This window comes from Sus scrofa, chromosome 8, assembly GCF_000003025.6.
Source record: "Sus scrofa isolate TJ Tabasco breed Duroc chromosome 8, Sscrofa11.1, whole genome shotgun sequence".
Taxonomy (NCBI): Eukaryota; Metazoa; Chordata; class Mammalia; order Artiodactyla; family Suidae; genus Sus; species Sus scrofa.
Window position 1 is genome coordinate 101,868,342 of NC_010450.4, and position 23,923 is coordinate 101,892,264.

The 23,923-nt window shown below is 35.0% G+C and overlaps 1 protein-coding gene across 19 annotated transcripts in view; it reads right to left on the reverse strand.

The window, feature by feature from the left end:
- KIAA1109 (KIAA1109 ortholog) overlaps positions 1-23,923 on the reverse strand; it is a 200,129-nt gene that overhangs the window by 131,258 nt on the left and 44,948 nt on the right. For 18 of the 19 annotated variants that reach the window (XR_002346813.1, XR_002346814.1, XM_021101630.1 and 15 more), the window contains 8 exons: positions 20,568-20,723; positions 20,219-20,316; positions 17,404-17,582; positions 17,130-17,236; positions 15,929-16,134; positions 6,759-6,986; positions 5,734-5,871; positions 1,623-1,802 (listed from right to left, as the gene is read on the reverse strand). Coding sequence is in view for 17 of the 19 variants with exons in the window: in XM_021101630.1 (XP_020957289.1) it covers positions 1,623-1,802; positions 5,734-5,871; positions 6,759-6,986; positions 15,929-16,134; positions 17,130-17,236; positions 17,404-17,582; positions 20,219-20,316; positions 20,568-20,723 (1,292 nt within the window). In the remaining 2 variants the exon portion in view is untranslated. The remainder of the gene's footprint in view (positions 1-1,622; positions 1,803-5,733; positions 5,872-6,758; positions 6,987-15,928; positions 16,135-17,129; positions 17,237-17,403; positions 17,583-20,218; positions 20,317-20,567; positions 20,724-23,923) is intronic. The other variant, XM_021101620.1, reaches the window with a different exon arrangement.

Below are 23,923 nucleotides of genomic sequence, written 5' to 3' on the forward strand. Positions count from 1 at the left end.
AAGTTCCCGTAGTGGCTCAGTGGTTAACGAACCCAACTAGCATCCATGAGGATGAGGGTTTGATTCCTGGCCTGTTCAGTGGGTTGAAGATCTGGCCTTGCCATGAGCTGTGATGTAGGTTGCAGACCTTGGATCCTGCATTGCTGTAGCTGTGATGTAGGCTGCCAGCTACAGTTCTGATTCGACCCCTAGCCTGGGAACCTCCATATGCCGCAGGTGCAGCCTTAAAAAGCAAACAAAAACAAAAACAAAAAAACTTTATTGCTAAAAAAAAATGCTAATCTGAGCCTTCAGTGAGTCATAATCTTTTAACAACGGTAGCATTAAAGATTACTAATCAAAGATCACCATAAAAAATAACTTGAGGAGTTCCCATCGCGGTGCAGTGGTTAACAAATCCGACTAAGAACCATGAGGTTGCGGGTTCGATCCCTGCCCTTGCTCAGTGGGTTAACGATCCGGCATTGCCATGAGCTGTGGTGTGGGTCACAGACATGGCTTGGATCCCCCGTTGCTGTGGTTCTGGCGTAGGCTGGCAGCTACAGCTCCGATTGGACCCCTAGCCTGGGAACCTCCATATGCTGCGGGAATGACCCTAGAAATGGCAAAAAGACAAAAAACAAACAAACAAACAAACAAACAAAAAAATTGAAAAAGTTTGAAATATTGTAAGAATTACCAAAATGTGACAAAGGCACACAAATTGAGCAAATGCTGTCAGAAAAATGATGCCAACAGACGTATTTGCTGGAGGGTTGTCACAAACCTTCAGTTTGTTAAGGAAAAAAAAAAAACCCACAAAATCTGTGAAGCACAATAAAATGAGGTATGCCTGCATGTGGCTCAACAGGTAAAATATTGCAGTAATGCAGCTTTTCAAATTTCAATGGTTTCTAGAACTAAATACAGTCAGCCCTCTGATATCATAGGCTTCACATCTACAGTTGATTAAATCCTTGGTTGGTTGAATCCATGTATGTAGAACCTGTGGATAGGGAGAGCTGACTGTAACCCTTATGGCCTCCAAGTCTTTTAAAGACTAAGTCAGACAGTGAGGGGGAAGGGGGGCTTATCCAAAAGGATCACAACTTGCACTACAGACCAGATTCACTTACCAATAAATTCATTTTTACTTTTCTAAATTACTATTCACATCACTAAGTGAAGGTACGAATGATAGTCCCTTGCTCTGGGACATGACAAGTAAAAAATCATGCCATCTTAATATCATAAATGCTATTTTCAAATTATACTTAAGAAATACACAAGAAGGTAAAGTTCTTAGAAAATTATTCTATGTACTGGGAAAACAAGATTGTTTCAACAATGGAGAGACAAGTAATACAATTTTAATAATATATAACTTGATTTCCAGAAATTTCTTCCTGAGTTTTTCTCAAAGTCTTCAATTCTTAAAAGTATTATGTAGAATTATAAAACATTACACTTGTCAATTTTATGTAGCCCAGAAAAGTGAACTTGTCTCTGACTCATCTACTGCTATGAAAATTCTGAATGGCAAGTGCAAAGGCAATGAACATTCAAATGGTCATACAACTTATTCCTGGGGAGGTGGGTGAGTAAAAGAAAGTAAATCAGGAGCTAGCACTCGGAGAACATACCTGTGGTGCTGTGACCTTAGCTGTAAGGCTTCCAGCCTGCACATCAATTAGCCATGCATATTCTAAGGAATCACTTCCCAAGGGAAGACCTTCTGCTGAGAACATAGCATGTGCTCGCAGCTGGAGACCTGACAAATTGATGTGACCTTCCCTGAGCACTTCATCCACAGGGGGTCGCTGCTAAAAACAATAATAAGACCGTAAGAAGTATAAGAAAAATCAGCATTATAATTTCTGGTTGCTCTTTTTCCCCAGAGACAAATGGTAAAAACATGCTATCTGGAAAATAAGTCTTTGGAATCCACAAGCTTCTAACACAACCTTGTACCTACAAAAGTGTCAGAGTTAAGCTATTTTAGTGACAATATCCATAAGCGCCCAAATGCAAAGCAAGACAGCAAAGTCCTAAAAATAATGCAGATTTCTAATTGGTAACTGCCTCGATGAATAAAATGAAACAAGTATTCTGACTGACAGGGAATTTAAGAGGCCTGTCTTTCATGGAAAGGTAGGAATCATGGTGTTAAAATATTACAAAGAAGAAATAACATGGAAAACAAAGACCATTAAGACCATAAAACAAAGCACTAGCTTTGTCATCTTTTAATAAGGATTTTGAGAATTCCATATATATATTAAAAAGATAATTCATTTTACAGAAAATAATTATAAATTCACAACTAAAAAGGAACACTTCAGAGAGAAAATTTTTAAGACTTACAGAAAGCTAAAGGGTATGCCCTAAAATAGGGCTCAGTGGAACAGCAGTTCCACAGATTGTTATCAGGAACACAAAATCAAGTTTGGTAATGTTCTACCTATCAGTCATTAATTTCTATAGAATCTACTGCCCAATCTCTCACAAATGCACTGAGTTTCTTACAGCTTTACTGCTATTATCCAGGTCCAAAGAATATGACCTCTTGCTGGGACCTCTGCAAAGACTCGCAGCACTCACTTTTACATCTATCTGTTTCATACTCTACAAAACCACCACAGAGATAACTTCTATAAGCTGCAGGCACAGCCAATAAATAAATAAATGAATAAATAAATAGGCAAGTTTTATCATGCTCTTATCTCAAAACAATTACATGTTACTGAAGCATCTCATACCTCTCTTTGCAGCATTTTTTAAGACTTGGTATTATTTATCTAATTTTACTATGATAGTCTTTTTGGTGTGTGCATGAAGGCCATCTTACAGGGTTAGTATTTCTTGCTACAAAACAAATTTTGGGCCAGGGGCTGAATCTGAGGGATAGCTACTACCTACATCACAGCTGCAGCAATTCCAGATCCTTAAACCACTGCGCCAAATGGGGGATCAAGCCATACCTCAGCAACCACCTAAGTCACTGCAGAGACAACACTGGATCCTTAACCTACCAAACAACAGGAGGAACTCTCCATAAAGAAGTATTTTTAAGGATAGGGCTAAATCTAATTCATAAGAATTTTTGAAGTCACTTCAAATTGTGACCATAATAACAGTCCTAGAAACTCTCTGATACATTTTTTATTTTCATCTAAGGGCTGTGATAGTATATAAAATCACCTAACTTCTCCAGTATCGGTTATATTTTATCTGATGCAGCCAGGAGGATGGTCAATAAAATCACTTTTGGCACTGAGATTCAATAATTCTCCATACAATGTTTTTGATAGGTTCTTTTGAGCTCAAAAATACATGTGGATCTCGGCCTGGAAAAATCAGTACTGTTTAAATGTCCATACTACCCAAAACAATCTATAGTTTCAATTGGTGATTATTATTTTTTAATCTAATACCAAAAACAAAGCAATAAGAGCAAAAATAAACAAGTGGAACTACAACAAACTGAAACCTTCTTCATAACAAAGGAAACTATCAACAAAATGAAAAATCAATCTCCAGAATTACTGCATGTAGTAAAGTCTTTTGAGAAAACAGTGATTAGAACAGAAGTTGAAGTATCACCAGGTACTCATAAGAAGCCAGAGGTACTCATAAGAAACCAGAAATACTCACTCAAGATTCTCAGAACTTAGCCATAAGTAGATATTTCCCTTTTACCTCTATTAATTTCCTCAACAAACTGAAAAAGGAAATAGGCTTCCTTTCTACACACTCACCTCCCAAAATAAAAAAACAACCAATCTAATGACCCATTAACTAGAAAGCACAGGACAAGAGTTATTTTTAAAATTTCACATGACAAATTAAGTGTTGTGCAAGTTAAGATCTTTGTTATGACAGAACAGTTCTGGTACAACCACTATGGAGAACAGTATGGAGGTACCCTAGAAAACTATACATAGACCTACCATATTACCCAGCAATTCCACTCTTGGGCATATATCCGGACAAAAGTTTCCTTGAAAAAGACACATGCACCTGCATGTTCCCTACAACACTATTCACAATAGCCAAGACATGGAAACAACCTAAAGGTCCATCGACAGGTGACTGGATTAGTTAGATGTGGTATAGATACACAATGGAATACTACTCAGCCATAAAAAAGAACAAAATAATGCCATCTGCGGCAACATGGATAGAACTAGAGACTCTCATACTGAGTGAATTAAGTCAGAAAGAGAAAGACAAATACTACATGATATCACTTATATCTGGAATCTAATATATGGCATAAATGAACCTTTCCATGGAAAAGAAAATCATGGACTTGGGGAATAGACTTGTGGTGGCCAAGGGGGATGGGGAGGGAGTGGGATGGATTGGGAGCTTGGGGTTAAGAGATGCAGACTATTGCCTTTGGAATGGATTAGCAATGAGATCCTGCCATGCACTGGGAACTATATCTAGTCACTCATGATGGAGGATGATAATGTGAGAAAAAAGAATGTATGCATGTATGTGTAACTGGGTCACCATGCTGTACAGTAGAAAAAAAAAATAATGTATTGGGGAAATAAAAAAATAAATAAATACAACACATAATCAGAAAAAAAAAAAAGAACAGTTCTGTATTTTGATTTTGGTGGCAATTACACAAAAATCTACACATGTGATAAAATGGCACAAAACTATGCACACATATTTTACTAAGATCAATCTGGTTTTGATAATATATCATAATTATGTAAAATATCAACATGGGGAAAACACAGAAACTCTCTTGTACTACCTTTATAACCTCCTGTAAATCTATAATTCCTCTGAAATATAAGTTTTTAAAAAAGAAACATTCTGAACAAAAATAAGCATACATTAAGCATTAAGTTTTAGCAACTAGATCTCAGCTATATCAAACATATTTATGCATTTATATATAAATACATAATAATTAAACTTTCATGAAGAAAAAATGTAGTTAGTATGGCAAAAGAATGAAAAGAGGAAATATAAGAGGGTAAATAAGATGATCAGTTACTACACAGAATCCACAGTGAGTTCACTGATGATTTGGGGGGTGTCAGATAAATCCTCCTGTTTATAATTTTTAAAATCCATCATATTTCTAAAGCATACAACTTGACTAAAATTAGGGAAGACCCCTAAAGTAATCATAGATGCCAGGAGAAGCCACTAGCATTAAAAAAAAAATAGTAACGATAATGTAATAATCTACACAGGAATGTAAAATATTCTCATTTGATAAATGTCATTGGTTCTCTTCCAAAAGATCCCCTGGAATATCTTGAAGGAATTAACCAAATACTTTATAGGTTTGTTAGCTGAAAAGAATAAATCATTGACCATGCAGTTAATGCATGTTTTCAAGATTTATGGTACTGTTTAAAATTAACACTTAGGTTGTGATTTTCAACAGAATCTACCAATGTTTTCTACAATTATTTTTTCCCGTCCATAAATATATGAGAAAGTTAAAAGGTACTTTCCACTTCTAAAAATAATAGACATAAAATATAATTGTTAGGGATCACATTAAGGAACAGAAGGGAAAAAAAGAGAAATTAAGATTTTTGAAACAATTCTCATACCTATATACACACATACAAAACTTCTTAGTACAATTAAATTAAAGGCTTCTAGTTTAAAGAGCTATATATTCCATGCACAGAAGTTAACACGTTGTTTTGACCCCATAAATAGCGATAATAAATCAGTGTTTAATAAAACTATCATAATTCACTTTCACATTACCTGATAGTTATCACTGACAAACACATTCAGAGGTGACAAGACAAGTTGCAGCATGGTCTCCCTAAATCCTTTTTTCATTTCAAAACATAGTCTTTCCAAGAAAGCTGTAGGGCACTCAGGACCATCAGTGGTACCATGCTAAAGTCAAACAAAATACCATCATCAAGATACAAAAAAAAAAAAAAAAAAAAAAAAAAAAAGACCAAGCAAACACAGGAAAATAAAAATTACATTTATATAATTAAAAGACTTTGATTTTTAAAAAGGAGAAACAGAGCTTACTCACAAAAATAGCTATTCTATACCCCAGTAAAGACATCAGGTTCACTAAGCACCAGAGGTGATTTCTCTGATGTGCAAACTTAGGTACATGACATGGACCCAGGATGCAGCACAAGCTCTAGAACCACCCCTCCATACACTGTCTGGCTCCATGGGCCATGAGTTCTTCAGGCAATATAATCTCATTATAAGTCAGCCCCTATAGGCCCAAGGGTCATCCTTACTTTGACCCTGGGGCAACCCTGGATCTTGATTTTGTAATAGGTCCACCATACAGTCCCAAATTCAACTTCCTGGGGCAACCCTGGATCTTGATTTTGTAATAGGTCCACCATACAGTCCCAAATTCAACTTCCTGGGGCAACCCTGGATCTTGATTTTGTAACAGGTCCACCATACAGTCCCAAACTGATCTGGAGTTAGAGTAAGAAAATGTAACGTCCTGGACTATCCATCAGGCTAGCTATAAACTTAGCAACTCAGTGCCATGCCAAGTTCTAAAGTTACACAGAACAGCAAAGAAGAAAACTAAAGTAAAGAAGAAAACCAGAAAGTACAATTATCAGTGATCAAGTAACTATATTATGAAGAAAATAATAAACTAGCTTTATAAAGATAAAAGGATAAATTTGGAAGTTTTTGAATCTGAATTTTTAAATATAAGTGTGTGCACACACATAGATAGATTCTCCTATGCTGGGTAGGAGATAAATTCCAGGTTATTTTGATATGTAAACACTTACAACAGGAAGACGCCCATGAACTTTGTACAAATTAACAAGTACAGTAATATCCCAAGGGCGCAAGGTAAGTGGATGAATTGACTTGGCTGAATTTTCATTTTCCTTTTTGTCATTTTCCATTCCAACAGCAGTCCACCCAGAGCTGGATGATGTTGACAGTGACAGAACAGGACTTGAAATAACCTCTTCAAAATCCATATACATATCATCTTCCCCAAAGTAGTTTTCCTATAAATATTAAGAATAAACTGCTAGCAAAAGAGATATGTAATAATAATTTTTCACCTCAGAGCCCAAAATTTCTAAACTAAATATTTTCTTAACCTATTTCATGTAATTAAAAGCATCAGTCTATGGCCTTAAAATGTAAACAAGATACATGTATTTAAGACATACACTTGGCTGATTAGCAAATATTATGTAGCAAAACCCACAAAAAGGCAAAGAAATCTGAAGTAAAATTTAGTAACATCAAAACCTCCGAATACAACAAAAACTTTCAATTTAGGTTCTAAAAGAAACCTATGAAGATTTGTAATGTTCAATGGTTTTCAATCTGTGCTTCTCAGAATTCTGAGGCAAAATAGCCAGTGATAACCTTTGAGGGAAGCAGATCAATTCACTAAATATCAATTTGGCTAAATCCATTTAGGTAAATCTATAATTAATATATTCTGGCTGAGATATTTATCAGGAATGTTTTAACAGACTTAATAAGGATGTTCAGTTTTGGTTACTGATGACAAAAACATGTTATAAACAGTTACCAAAACTTATTTTCACATAGTTCATACTGGTTTCTTAAGCATTATAATTTCAGAAGTGTTTGAAATATTAATATTCTGGTTTCTTTTGTATCAGAATTTGAATTTCTTTTTAATTGAAATTTTTTCCCATTGATTCTGAATTTAAATTTTGCCTATTTGATCTGTCATTAGTAATCAAAAGTTGTTAAAATATTCTAGTTAATGCTGTTAACTAAAATTGCTCAATATTAAAACCAAGTCAATCATTTTGATAAATTCTGCACTTTGGTTACTGACACATTTATTTTCTGGCAAAGGTTTTGAACATCAGGCCAATTAATATTTCTTCATAGGAAAGGATATTGAGGGGCTTAAGGTCATTCAGTTAACTGGTAGGACAAATATTAAAATCCCAAATCTACTAACTTGCAGAACCGAAGCTTCTTCATCAATTCTCTATTGTTATTATCTGACTCTAAATAATATACATGCTATTTAGAATCTACTTGACTTAATTGTGCTAACTCTGAAGTAGGGACAAATTCAAGCACAAAAGAAAGGCAAATAAATATCACTTTTTATATAAATTCCAACATTAAATATTTAAAACTATTTTAAGCAGAGTTTTGTCCGGATATAGTGGGACTGCTGTGTCATATGGTAGTTCTATGTATAGTTTTCTAAGATACCTCCATACTGTTCTCCATAGTGGTTGTACCAGCTTCTGTTCCCACCAACAGTGCACGAGGGTTCCCTTTTGTCCACACCCCCTCCAGCAATTGTTGTTTGTGGACTTATTAATGATGGCCATTCTGACTGGTGTGAGGTGGTATCTCATGGGGTAAATAGATGCAGAATGTAGCCTTCGGGATGGATTAGCAGTGGGATCCTGCTGTGTAGCACTGGGAACTCTCTCTAGTCACTTATGAAGGAACATTTAATGTGAGAAAAAAGAATGTATACATGTATATGTAACTGGGTCACCATGCTGTACAGTAGAAAAAAATTTTTTTTAAACTAAAAATATCTGATTTCAATCAACATTAAAAAGAGAGATATTCAAGATTAGAAACATTTGAGCAGAGGTTCTCCTTAGATCATCTGAGAAGCCTTTTCAAAATACAGATGCCACCTCAGTCTTGGAGATGTGTTCAGTAGGTTTACAATGGTCATGGAGTCTAGAGATAGGTGGAAAATGGAAAAATCCATCTGGTGATTTTATCTGCAAATGGCCTCCAGACCCCATCATCTCTGCCTCAACTTCCCTCCATACAACTGATCTAAGGAGTCAATGTACACTATTCATGTCTATTAGATTTCAACATACTAAGAGTTACTAACAGATCATTAGAAATAAATTATTTTAGCTAATTTTCAATAATCCTAGACTAATAATCTCTAATTCTTAAAAGACCCCTTGTGGTCTCTTATAATTTTTTATCTTAAAAAAAACAACAACAAGATTCTTGTAGATTACTACAATTAAAAAAAAAAAGATTCCACAGGTGGGGGGAAGGGAGTGGTGGACTGGGAGTTTGGGATGGAAATGTTCTAAAATTATGTTGTCATCAAAAACCAAGCAGGAGGCATAACTCTCCCAGACTTCAAGAAATACTACAAAGCCACAGTCATCAAAACAGTGTGGTACTGGTATCAAAACAGACAGACAGACCAATGGAACAGAATAGAGAATCCGGAAATTAACCCTGACACCTATGGTCAATTAATCTTTGACAAGGGAGGCAAGAACATAAAATGGGAAAAGGAAAGTCTATTCAGCAAGCATTGCTGGGAAACCTGGACAGCTGCATGCAAAGCAATGAAGCTAGAACACACCCTCACACCATGCACAAAAATAAACTCCAAATGGCTGAAAGACTTAAATATACGACAGGACACCATCAAACTCCTAGAAGAAAACATAGGCAAAACACTCTCTGACATCAACATCATGAATATTTTCTCAGGTCAGTCTCCCAAAGCAATAGAAATTAGAGCAAAAATAAACCCATGGGACCTCATCAAACTGAAAAGCTTTTGCACAGCAAAGGAAACCAAAAAGAAAACAAAAAGACAACTTACAGAATGGGAGAAAATAGTTTCAAATGATGCAACCGACAAGGGCTTAATCTCTAGAATATATAAGCAACTTCTACAACTCAACAGCAAAAAAACCAATCAATCAATGGAAAAATTGGCAAAAGACCTGAATAGACATTTCTCCAAAGAAGATACACAGATGGCCAGCAAACACATGAAAAAATGCTCAACATCGCTGATTATAAGAGAAATGCAAATCAAAACTACCATGAGATACCACCTCACACCAGTCAGAATGGCCATCATTAATAAATCCACAAATAACAAGTGCTGGAGGGGCTGTGGAGAAAAGGGAACCCTCCTGCACTGCTGGTGGGAATGTAAACTGGTACAGCCACTATGGAGAACAGTTTGGAGATACCTTAGAAATCTATACATAGAACTTCCATATGACCCTGCAATCCCACTCTTGGGCATCTATCCGGACAAAGCTCTACTTAAAAGAGACACATGCACCCGCATGTTCATTGCAGCACTATTCACAATAGCCAGGACATGGAAACAATCCAAATGTCCATCGACAGATGATTGGATTCGGAAGAGGTGGTATATATACACAATGGAATACTACTCAGCCATAAAAAAGGATGACATCATGCCATTTGCAGCAACATGGATGGAACTAGAGACTCTCATCCTGAGTGAAATGAGCCAGAAAGACAAAAACAAATACCATATGATATCACTTATAACTGGAATCTAATATCCAGCACAAATGAACATCTCCTCAGAAGAGAAAATCATGGACTTGGAGAAGAGACTTGTGGCTGCCTGATGGGAGGGGGAGGGAGTGGGAGGGATTGGGAGCTTGGGCTTATCAGACACAACCTAGAATAGATTTACAAGGAGATCCCGCTGAATACCATTGAGAACTATGTCTAGATACTCATGTTGCAACAGAAGAAATGGTGGGGGAAAAACTGTAAATGTAATGTATACATGTAAGGATAACCTGACCCCCTTGCTGTACAGTGGGAAAATAAAATAAAAAAAAATAATAAAAAAAAAAATAAATAAATAAATAAAATTATGTTGTCATGAAAGTTGTATAACTATAATGAAATTTTAAAAAAGAAAAAAAGAAAAAGATTCTCTTGGGCATAATGTTCAATTTGCTACTAAACCAATCTCCACTTAAATATCTGAAACAGAAATATATCAGATGCTACAGGAAACAATGAATTCCTAACATGGTGGAAGTGACTGTTTTTAAGGAGTTATAAAACCCTAGGAGCCTTCTATGAGTTAATTCATTTGTACATTATCAACAAAATTTACTTATTAAAAATGGTAACTTTTGGGGTTTTTTTCTTTTGTATTGTTTTGCTTTAGGGACGCCTCCACGGCATATGGAGGTTCCCAGGCTAGGGGTCCAATAGGAGCTGTAGGTGCCAGCCTACACCACAGACACACCAACACGGGATCCAAGGCACACCTGTGACCTACATCATAGCTCACAGCTAGGCTGGATCCTTAACCCACTGAGTGAGGCCAGGGATCAAACCCACATCCTCACAGATGCTAGAGGCGGGTTCGTTAACCTCCAAGCCACGACGGGAACTCCTAAAAACGATAACTCTTAAAAGTTAGTCAAATGTTAAATGTTTAATGGTGGGTGTCTGACTTAAGTTTCCTGGGGTTTTTAATATGAGAATTCCGTCTGTAATGGTTAATTTCTTAAGAATTCACTTAAAAAAAAAAAATACCAAAAGGTTGACTCAAGTATCTAGCAAGTAGTAATATATTGTGGCAAACAGTTATGATATTTGAACATTAGTAAATGTACACAAATATTTACAAATACAAATAAAAATTCTATTTCAATTTTAAACAATCCTGGGGGGGGGGAAACACTGGCTTACAGAATTGGGAAAATGTGTTCTTTTGTCAAGTTTGTACAATGTATAACTTTAAGAATGATAGAATAAGCAACATTCTCAATTTATTTAAGAGTCTTCTGAGATTTTCCTAGAGATATTTAATTATTTGAGTGTCAAGTAACCTACTTCAAGTAAAGGAGACTGCCATTTTCCCCCAGCTAAAAATTCACACTCCTCCAATAATACTCACTTCTCAAAAATAGGGTGGGGGAGAATTATCAACAATAGTTAAAAGACGACAGCTAATAAATTGGAAATGCAGGAAAAAACCCTACAAGCACTCTATTTTCACTATTAAAGTTTTTTTTAATGAAAACTTGATAGCCAACTTCTGTTCAAGAACACTATTTTTTTTAACATTTTTACACAATTTGTAAAGGTTACATTTCATTTATAGATATTATAAAATACTGGCTATATTCCCTGTGAAAACGATTTTTAAATAAAGAAAACATATACGCCATATATACCTTAATCCTCAGTTCTATTAGCTACCAATGATATACTATTTAGAGTCAGGATTCCTTCTCCCATTAAGAAAAACTTAGTAAGACTAAGAGAAGTCAATTCATAAAACTAATACAAGTGGCACTGTTATCCAACCTTATGTCCCCAACGTATGAAATGATACAGAGTTTGGACTGGGAGTTTGGGATGGAAACGTTCTAAAATTATGTTGTCATGAAAGTTGTATAACTATAATGAAATTTTAAAAAAGAAAAAAAGAAAAAGATTCTCTTGGGCATAATGTTCAATTTGCTACTAAACCAATCTGAAATGACTTTGGGCCAACAGAGTTGCAATGTTTTCTGCATCTTCAGAAGACCTCCCAGTTCCACAGAAACGTCCTCATAAACTGCAATGCATGTTCACTATATACTCTTCCTAGAATTCTTTGTAATAGTGATGCCAAGTCTGGTTTGTTTTATAGATTTTGGAAGTCAGTTTTACAGTTAAATCAATATAGAGTAATTTTTCCCCCTCTAGTGCATCCTTTAGAATTTCTTGATGTTTAATTTTGGTAACAAAAAAAAAAAAAAAAAAAAAAACATAAAATCTCAGTTACATAAATCTTCATATTCTCTTTGTTTTCTTTTATGTATACACACATTATACATATCTCAAACTCAACTTCCAAAAAGTTTTAAAGTTCTAACACTGATACTAAGTGGAAGATAAGTTATACATTAAAACTGATGAGAAAATAAATATTAGAGATAGCTATTTCATATAGGATAATAGTCCCATGTCAGCATGACACTAAGTCAAAAAAAAGAAAAAGAGAAAAACTTAAAGAGTTACATATATTCCGAATAAAAGGAAGCAGAACCCTCCCGCATTGGGGTTAGAAAATATTTTATAAAACGTCAAAACTTAAAAAGTTTAAATTTGGGAGTTTCCATTGTGGTGCAGCGGAAAGGAATCCCACTGGGAACCATGAGGTTGTGGGTTCGATCCCTGGTCTCACTCAGTGGGTTAAAAATCTGGCATTGCCATGGGCTGTGGTATAGGTCACAGACATGGCTCAGATCCTGCATTGCTGCGGCTATGGCTGTGGCTGTGGCCAGCAGCTGTAGCTCTGAATGCACCCCTAGCCTGGGAACCTCTATATGCTAAGAGTGCGGCCCTAAAAAGCGGGGGGGGGGGGGTGGGAGGTTAAATTTGGGAGTTTCTGTGGCGGTTCAGTGGTTAACGAACCCGACTAAGATCCATGAGGACGTGGGTTCGATCCCTGGCCTTGCTGAGTGGGTTAAGGATCCTGCATTGCCACGAGCTGTGGTGTAGGTCACAGACACAGCTTAGATCTGGCGTTGCTGTGGCAGTGGCGTAGGCCAGCAGCTGTAGCTCTGATTCGACCCTTAGCCTGGGAACTTCCATATGCTGAGGGTACGGCCCTAAAAAGACAAAAAAAAAAGTTTCAATTTATTTCAGTAGATGCTTCATATTAAGTCCTAAATTCACTTGAATACAAATACCAATATAATATTCAGTGCAACAAACTTCTGACACTAAAAAGCTGTTATAATGTCTGTAATGCACAGTCTGCATCAAAACATAATAAACTGCCAACATATGTAATAGGAGTTTCCGTTGTGGCTCAGCAGGTTAAGAACCTGACATAATGTCCATGAGAATGCAGGTTCAATCCCTCTCCTTGCTCAGTGGGTTAAGGAATCAGTGTTGCCACAAGCTGCAATGTAGGTGTTGTCGTGGCTATGGCATAGGCCTGCAGCTACAGCTCTGATGTGACCCTTAGCCTTGGAACTTCCATATGCTGCAGGCGCACCCATAAAAAGAAAAAAAAAAAAAAAAAAACTACCAAATATGTAACATACATGGAGTAGAATTTATAAGGAAGTCTAAAATAAAGATAGATGTTTTTCTCTGTGTTCTTTGTTACAGTCATTTTTGTTTATATATTACTATGGAATTATTTAAATTAAAAAAATGGAGTTCCCTCGTGGTGCAGCAGGTTAAGGATCTTGCATCGTCACTGCACCAACTTGGGTTACTGCTATGGCACAGGTTCGGATCCTTGACCTGGGAACTTCCACATGCTGCAGGCACAGTCAAAAAATAAATAAATGAATAAATAATTGAGGTTCAATATACATGTGTTGATACAAAAACCATAGTTAATACCTCTCTAATAGTATTCAAAACTGACCAGAAAATCGGTCACAAAGAGAGAAAAAAACATTTGTGTGTATGTTTGTGTGCATGTCTCCCCAGTTGGAATCAGAATTACACCTTCCAGAATCTCTAAAACTCTGGGGAAACAAACAGAAACTACAGGTTTCTACAAATGTTAAATGCATTTTCAGAGTTCCCGTCATGGCACAGTGGAAATAAATCCGACTAGGAACAATGAGGTTGCTGGCTCGATCCCTGGCCTTGCTCAGTGGGTTAAGGATCCAGTGTTACCATGAGCTGTGGTGTAGGTCGCAGATATGGCTCAGATCTGGTATTGCTGTGGCTGTGGCGTAGGCCAGCAGCTGTAGCTTCAATTAGACCCCTAGCCTGGGAACCTCCATATGCCGTGAGTGCAGCCCTAAAAAGCAATCAATCAATCAATCAATCAATGCATTTCCCCTTGTATCTTCTACTTTAAATTATATTATCTGATGCTCTATAATAGTTTTTAGTAAATCTAATACAGTAACTCACAAAAACTTCAAAACTTATTCAGCTAGCACTTTTTCCAAACAGCCTTTTTTTTTGCTAACAAACTTTGATTGTCCTTTCTTGGCCAACTTTGATCATCCTAGACCCTCACCAGAATTATCCCTATTACTGAACATTACAGGATTCCTTGTTAGCCAAGCATTCAATATTCAAACCTCTGCAACTGTGAAATTACAAAAGGAAACAAACAGGTATGCATTGATAAAATTAGACTCACACAAACATCCATGTCACAAGTAACTCTAAATGTTCATGACTGGTAATGTTAGAACAATTAGTCTCCTTTTATCAGATGTAGTAAACACCCAAAGGTACAATGAAAAAGTAAAGTAAAGTGAATTTGCAAGATCCTAGAAATATGCAAATTTCATGAAGTTGCTGAAAGTGATACTGGATGATGGTTCAAATCACAGGTAATACAAGCAGTATAAATGACAATCTGGAAGGCTTAGAGAAATTACCTATAAAGGGTAGTAATCAGCAAGAATTAGTGGTCGTTTTGCTGGGGACTTCTTAAAAGTATGGTTTGAGTATCAAAAGAATAAAAATGACGTATAGAAAATTCACAAGTGCTCAGATGTTTTTCTCAAAATAGCCTCTCTTTGTAATCATGCTAGAGACAGCAACCTTCAAGTGCTATCATACTATACAATCATGCAATTTGTGTGGAAAAATTATACCAAAATGAATCACCATTTGATTCAGTCATTGCTCAAAGAAGTAGTGCATACTTCTTAAGAGCCTAAATTTGTCATACTTTGAAATGAATTCATCTCCATATATTTGCTTCAATTTTCAAGACAGAGCTCCAAACAAATCTTTGCTTTTTATTTACTATGAAATAAAGTTGTCTGTTTTTAAGTGAATCACTTGAAATAGCCTTTTCCAGGTACAATTATCCTCAGATAAAAAGGTTTTCTTATACTTCCACTACTGAATTAATTATGATGCAGTAAAACTGTACATACACATGTCTATCATGCTATACCCCTCTAGCTTAAGAACAGATGCTATATTATCTCTACAGCAACTAGCACAATTCCTAGAATATACTAATTGCTCCCCAAAAAATGCTAAAATGAGGAGTATACTATTTTTATAATTGTGTAATTGTAATTGCGTCTAACACCATAAGTGTAATCAACAAATATATACTCAATACTTTAAATCATCCAACTGGCTATTTCAAATAGTCTCAATTTCCATCAGATGTGTTTTGCCTTGTTTAAAAATATCTAAGTTCTTTTAAAAACCATACCTTTATACACAGAAAGGCATTTAATAGAGGTCCATAGAGAGTTATCTGAGAATCTGGAGAAAGTTCCATTTCTACATGAAGTTTATCAGGTGGAAGTTCTGAGGGATCAACAGGTGGACGAGAAGTAGTAGAGGGAGAAGAAACCACTCTGTCTGTTTTCTGAGATGGCCTTAATACAGAGAGCATTGTTTCCTCCATCTCTGACACTGGAATAAATTGAGGGGGAAAAAAAAAGAATAATGTCTGAATGAGGGGGAAAAGCACCTCTACCTCTTAAAAAGTTTTTCAAGCAACTATTCACTAAGAAACTCTACATTGCAAATATGAAAACTAATACTGATAAAATATCTGTAGCATACAATGAAAACAAACCTGAAATACTAATAATTGAGAATACAATAAAGAACAGACTTCATTGAAATACGTATAAAAATATATAAATCAGACTACGAAGAATGAATGAAAAGTTCGCATTAACAAAGACAACATTCTCATCAAGTTTTGCCAATATGCTGTAAATCTAGGTCACAATTAGGCTTTAACTACACTTGGACATTAAGCTATCAAGTTATTTTCACACAAATAGGTATCTAGCTATTCAAATGCAGTGTGACCATTATCAAGCCCCATATGTAAAAAAGCTTTGAAAACTATTCTTTAAAGCTTAATTCACTGGAAAAATACCTAAAAGAAATTTCACTTGACTAATTCCTTTTGGTTCCCAGTAAGGCAGCACTTAAGTCTCAGAGAAGCTATAAATGATTTGATAGTTGTCCAAATGCATTAAGGAAACTAGCATTTCACAAAATCAAGCACCTATACAGATTCACATACACCTAGTTTCATATTCCAGCTCTGATATTTCTAGCTCAGCAGACCCTGATAAAATTACTTTTTCTGAGCATATCTCCTCCACTCTACAATGACAATAACAGTAATAATATTTATCTCACAGGATTGCTTTAAGGACTAAATAAGATAAATTATCCAGGAAACAGCTTGGTCTAGTATTTGATATATAGTAAATGCTCAATGAAAGTTAGGAGAATTATACCAAAATCTTTAAAAGATTTTAAATGTATACAATTGCATCAGAAGAAAAGACGCATTTCCAAATGTTTCTTTTTTTTTTTTTTATCTTTAGTGCTTATTAATTGTAACACCAAATGTTTCAAAGTTTGAATTATATAAAAACACTTACATGATTGTTTTAGCTGTTCATCTGCTTTTTGTGGATAAATTGGATGCCATGTATAATCAATTGTAAGCATGACACTTGGGACAGTCCAGCATTCAACCCAACCAGCCCTTTGAAAAGTAGAAAATAAAGCTTCTAGTCAGGTACGTATTCCTTTCACTGCATTACAGACATGAGTTACAGATAATCAAATTTTACTGTTAATCTCTAAAAGAATTACAAGAGTAATTTCTTCACATAAACACAATATACTTAAGTCACTAAATTATACACTTACTTTTCTTGAGTGATGTTCCTCCACTTTGGTTTAACTGTTTTCTGGCCACTTTGACACTCAGCAGGAATACCAGTATCATGAGCCATTTTATTTGGATGGCAATTCTTTACTAGCATAAATAATGAATATTTACTAGGATGGCAATCTGGTAAAAACAAGTGAAGATCAACATCTTCTCCCTAAAAAATAATTTATAATAACCCAAAATAATAAAATACATAAATTTGTTAGGTTACTAGTTAACAAGCAAGCTTAACTACAATAATTTTGGAACTAATCAACAGAAAATAAAAATAAATTTGAAATGGCAGATTTTACATTGAATAGTTAGTTAAATGGAATAATGTTTTACATTAACTAAAACTAAATTCTACTTATAAAGTCAAGAAAAAAAATGAAGGAAATAAAGAGCATAGTTTCTAGAAAACAGTAAAAAGGTTATCTTCCATCCCATCCTTGAATATTTCACATGTAACTCGGTTAAAAAAAATTAAAAACCTGAGTTTCCGTCATGGTGCAGTGGAAACGAATCCGACTAGGAACCATGAGGTTGCGGGTTTGATCCCTGGCCTCGATCAGTGGGTTAAGGATCTGGCGTTGCCGTGAGCTGTGATGTAGGTCGCAGATGTGGTTCGGATCTGGCGTTGCTGTGGCTCTGGTGTAGGCCAGTAGCAATAGCTCTGATTAGACCTCTAGCCTGGGAACCTCCATATGCCATGGGTGTGGCCCTAAAAAGGACAAAAAGACACACACACAAAAAGAAATTAAAAACCATCTCACCAATACAAGCTCAGGTAGAATATGCTTTGTATTTTTATTAATTTTTACAATATAATTGTCTCTTTTGATTGTAGTAAGTCTTGGTTCCTCAATTTGCTTTTAAGAATTACATCAAAGGATCGTCACTGAGTTTAACTTTTTCTTTAGGTCCCCTAATCTTTGTTCATCTTGCTGCCTGGTTTCTTAACAGGTAGCACAAGAGTAGTTAAAAGATTGGAGCCTGGAGTTCCCATTGTGGTGCAGCGAAAGCAGGTTCGATCCCTGGCCTCCCTCAGTGGGTAAAGGATCTGGCCTTGAGCTGTAATATAGGTTGCAGACACAGCTCAGATTTGGCATCGCTGTGGCTGTGGCCTAGGCCAGCAGCTGTAGCTGGATCCCTAGCCTAGGAACTTCTATATGCCACAGGTGCAAGTCTAAAGAAAAAAAATGGAGCCTGAAGTTGTATCTTCTGGTTCAAATCCCAACTTGGCCCTCACTAACTACATGACAAGTTCCATAAACCTGCCTCCTGAGTTTCCTATGCCATAAATGCAGATAACAACAACTAATTCAAGATTGTTCTGAGAATTAAATGAGTTACTACGCATAAAGCACTTGGAATAGCGTCTAGAACAAAGAAAATGTTAATAGGTGTTAGCTTTTCTTACTGTTGCTACTTTTTACCACCATAACCATCATCAATACTGCAACTACTACTGATTACATATTAGGTGTTCCACAACATTTTGAACTCCTAAGAACTGGATTTTGGATAAAAGAACTGGATATTGGATAAAAGAAAGGTATTTGTCATATATTCCTTGAATTCACGTTTACAATTAGGAATAAAATACAGCTAACCCTTGAACAACACAGAATTGAACTGTGCAACTCCACTTGCACATGGATTTTTTCAATAGGATATACTACATATAGATTAATCACAGAGGTAAATGAGCTCTAATAATTGACTCAAGGAATATTTTTTTATTGTTCAATTTTTTAAAGTTGAAGTATAGTTGACATGATATTCATTTCGGTTGTACAACAGAGTGATTCAATGTTTTTATAGATTAAACATTATACAAAGTTATCAAAAATACTGACTATATTCCCTGTGCTTGTACATTGTACCCCTGCAATTAACATATTTTGTGACCGGTAGTCTGTACCCTTTAATCTCTTTTTTTTTTGCACCCCTATCCCTACCACCTAATGGTAACCAGTAGTTATTTTCTATATCTGGGAGTCTGTTTCTATTTTATTTGTTCATTTGTTCTGTTTTCTAGATTCCAAATATAAGCGGACACATACAGTATTTGCCTTTCTCTGACTAATTTCACTAGGTATAAGACCTCCCTAGGTCCATCCATGTCACAAACAGAAAGATCTCATTCTTTTTTTATGGGTGAGTAATAATACTCCAATACCACATCTTTATTATGTATTCATCTGTCAGTGGGCTCTTAGGTTGCTTTCATACCCTGGCTATTGTAAATAATGCTGCTACGAACACTGTGGTACACCTATATTTCCATATTATTGTCCAACTCCTTAGGGGAGCTTGGGGGAACTTAGGGGAATGGTGGAACATTAGAGTTAACGGTAAAAAAGAAACAGGTACAATTCCTTGACACTGAAGTTAGTGAACAATAGAGGAAAGCTAAAATATTTCAGGATGGCAACAGGTTGGGCAGGAAAGAGTAAAGATAAGCATTGGGGGAGTTCCCATTGTGGTTCAGCATGTTAAGAACCCGATATAGTGTCCGTGAGAAGGCAGGTTTAATCCCTGGACTCACTCAGTGGGTTAAGGATCCAGTGTTGCTACAAGCTGAGACAAAGGCCACAGACACAGCTCAGATCCAGAGTTGCTATGGCTGTGGAGTAGGCCTGCAGCTGCAGCTCCAATCCGACACCTAGCCTGGGAACTTCCATGTGCCACAGGTGAGGCCTTAAAAAGGAGAAAAAAAAAAAAAAAAAAAAAAAAGATAAGCATTGGGAAATCAAACTTACTAATAAACCTTGTGTAATAAACAATGTATCCAATTATACATACTCTTAAAGAGAACTTGGTATTACAAGTAGCTGGAACAAAGTCCGTAAAAGGCAAAGAGAAATCAATGTTTAGTGTTTCCCCACAGGCTGCCAAGTACACTGCAAAAAAAGAAAAAAATTTAATTTCAAAAAATTTTTAAATAAAAACCTCCTTAAATATATACCTAAACAAAATTAAATTTAATATGCTTAGTACAATACAAATTCTAAAACAGTTCTTTGAGAATCTCACAACACAATGGAAAAAAGATCAATTCTAGTATCTATTAAAACTGTAAAATCAATACAAAGTTTCTTTGTTTGGTATTTGTCTTAATGAACAGGATTCTTAATGATTTCTAAGTACTTACCATTTTCCTGTTGTTTAGTGGAACAGTCAATCCAATTGTGCTGATTAGCTGCCCAAATCATTTCAAATTGATGAAACATTATTTTAAAATTCCATGTATATGGAACAAATGAAAATATGTCAGGAGCACTATCACTTGACCAGTCTTGAATTAAATCTAAAATTGTTGGGGTGGGAGACAGAATGTAAAATTAACTGAAATTTAGAAGATGAAATACAAATATTCTAACACCAAAAGTGAAGTTTTCTATTGTAACTAAAAGGAACTTTTATACTGAAATATAAAAAGTAATTAAGACGTAGCTAAATGATCTGAGAGTAAATATGTTTACTAATCAAGAGTTCCAAAGAAGAAAATTTCAATGCATTTCACAGACCTATTATGTTTTTAAAGAAACTTTAGAAGAGAAAAAAAAAAATCACCTGATATTCTGCTACCCAAATATCTAATATTGTGGATATATCTCATTCCAGTTTTTTTTATATATATATTTATACTGTTCCAGATACACATACTTTACATATATACATATATTTTTTCATTGAACTCAATTTTTCATGCTATTTCATACACATTAACAAAAATTTTAATAATAGGTCACTAAAGAGATTTGCTAAGATATACTTAACCATTTACTGTACTAGGATATTTAGACTCTTTCAAATTTTGTTATATATAATGTTACCATGTATATTTTCATTGCATATTCAGGATTATTTTGTCAGGATAGATTCCAAAAGTAAATCTGCCAGGTACAAGTTTATGAATTTTATCAAGGCTATTATAAATTAAATATCTGCTTTCTAAGAGTTGTGAATCCATTTATGCTCCTACTAGAAATGTATGGTCAATTATCTACTTCACTGCACCTACTCCTGAATTCTATTCCTTTCTACCTCTCTCCTTTTCCCTTTTTTTTTTTTTTTTTTTTTTTTTTTGGTGGGGGTATTGATAAAAAATGATATCTCACTTTAACTGAATTTCTTAATTACAAGTAGGGTTGAACATTTTTTCATTTGTTCATTTTTTATGTTTTTTAAATTTTTTCATGTTGTTTTATTCACAAACAAATACATACAAAATGCCTGTGTGCCAGACTTTGTTTTAGATTCTGGGGATACAATGTGAACAAAACAAAAACTTGGCCTTCTGAGAATAAGAGTCAATCATCTTTGCTGATTGCTGATTTACTGTACTGCTGATCTATATGGTTTAAGTGTTGCCTTTTAAAATTGTGTTCACATACTTAGTCTGCTTATCTTTTTGTACCTTAATTTTTTTAACCTCACCAGGCAAAAGCTCTTTATATAAAGATTTTAGTGTGAATTAACAATACTTCAATAAAACAAAAAAAATTTTTTTTAAATAAAGATGTTAGCTATGTTCTACCATAGTGCTTTCCTTTACTTTTCCTTCTGACATTCAAATCATTTGCATGCACTGTATACTCCCAGCAATAGCATATAAGAAATGGTCTCCTCAGAGAGATGTCAAGCTCATCTTTGTATATTCACAGCATATAACACAATCCTATGTACAGGAAATCAGCACTTTTGTTTTTGAGAAACAGAAACAACTGAAAGTACTATTACTACAGCACAGACTGACACCAGATAGTCCTGGGTTTAAATTCTGGCTTTATCATTTTATAAGTTATGTAATCTTGAACAAATGACTTAAATGCTATAAGTTTTCTCTTTTACAAAATAGGGACAATTTCACAGACTTATTGTGAAAATTCAGATGACACTCGTGAAGTTTTAGCACAGAAACTGCCACAAGGTGCACAAGTGCTCAAGAAATAATAGCACTTACTATTGAAGATATTCTAAGGAAAATAATAGGCAAAAATAATTAAATATTTAAAGTAGTTGTCTTTGAATTTTAAAAGATATCTTTAAGCTGAAAAATATTAGATTCAGTGATGAAATCAGAAGTCAAATATCACATGAACTCATTTAAAATACAGCTGCAATGTACAGAAACTTGTGCACATAGAGAGAAATTCCTCTCCTGATAAAATGGCAAAATAATACATTTAATATCAAATTTCAATAATAAATTAGTAAGATGTAGGTTTTACTATACCAAAAATAAAAGGCATATGGCTATTAACCTGTTCTAAGACAAGACAAAGGGAAATTCCACTTCTCAATGTTACTTTAAATGTATTATTTCATTTAATAAGTAATCACAGTAGTTCATCATACCTTATAGTATCTACGCTTACTTCTAAACTTTTACTTCTACATGTCATCCTACCTAACTGACCTGACTACATGCTTACTATCTAACTTTATTCTTTAACAGTGTTCAGCACCTGGGAGATGCCCAAAAGTTATCTGTGGAATTACCCAACTGCACAATACAAATTCATCACTCATCAAACATGTTCTCACTTTTCTCCTCATAAACATTTTTGGTTCTCAACTTTTATCTAAAATAAACACACTCTCTGGTAACCTCTTTGCTGAAGGAAAACTCTAATCGTCTTTAACAACAGCATGATGCTTTAGAGAAACCACAGGCTCTACAGTCAATACACACTGTAATATACTATTTCATTTATCTAAATCTAGTGCACATGCCAATATAGTGGAGACTGATAAAGAAATGACCATAAGCAATAGCCCCCTAAGTTTTCTGAGGGTTGAGATCATGGTTTATATTTGTTTTGAATCACTATCATAAGAGACTCAACTTATATTGGTTGTGTTTATCTACTTTACACTTCTACTATGTAAAAAACTACTAGTAAAATAAACACAAGTTCAAATAATCTACTAAGCATCTAAAGAAAACAATGTAATTTTGAAGTTATTAGCTAATTTCTATTTTAACAAGGCTTATTAGTTTTTTAATAACTTATCTAAAATTTGAACATATACTGCAACAGTTTTCCTATCAGCTTATATAACATCTTTATTGATAAATATTAAAAATTACTGTAACAAAACATTTTTACTAAGAACCTCAAAAACTATTTCCAATATGTATTTCTCTTTAAACCAAAAGCTGCTCTCATTACCAGATGGTCTCACCAAAAAAATTTATTAGAAAAAGAAAACACTTTCTTGATGACTGCCTTACTCATTTCAAGAACAGTTTTAAAAGTTGTGGAGCTGGTAATCTAAATGTTTATTCTGGTAAAAACAAAAAACAAAAAACTCACCTACAACTCACTTTATAATTAAGTTAACAGGGAAGGAGAGTTCCCGTTGTGGCGCAGTAGAAACCAATCCGACTAGGAACCATGAGGTTGCAGGTTCAATCCCTGGCCTCTCTCAGTGGGTTAAGGATCTGGTGTTACCATGAGCTGTGGCATAGGGTCGGAGCTGGTGTTGCTGTGGCTGTGG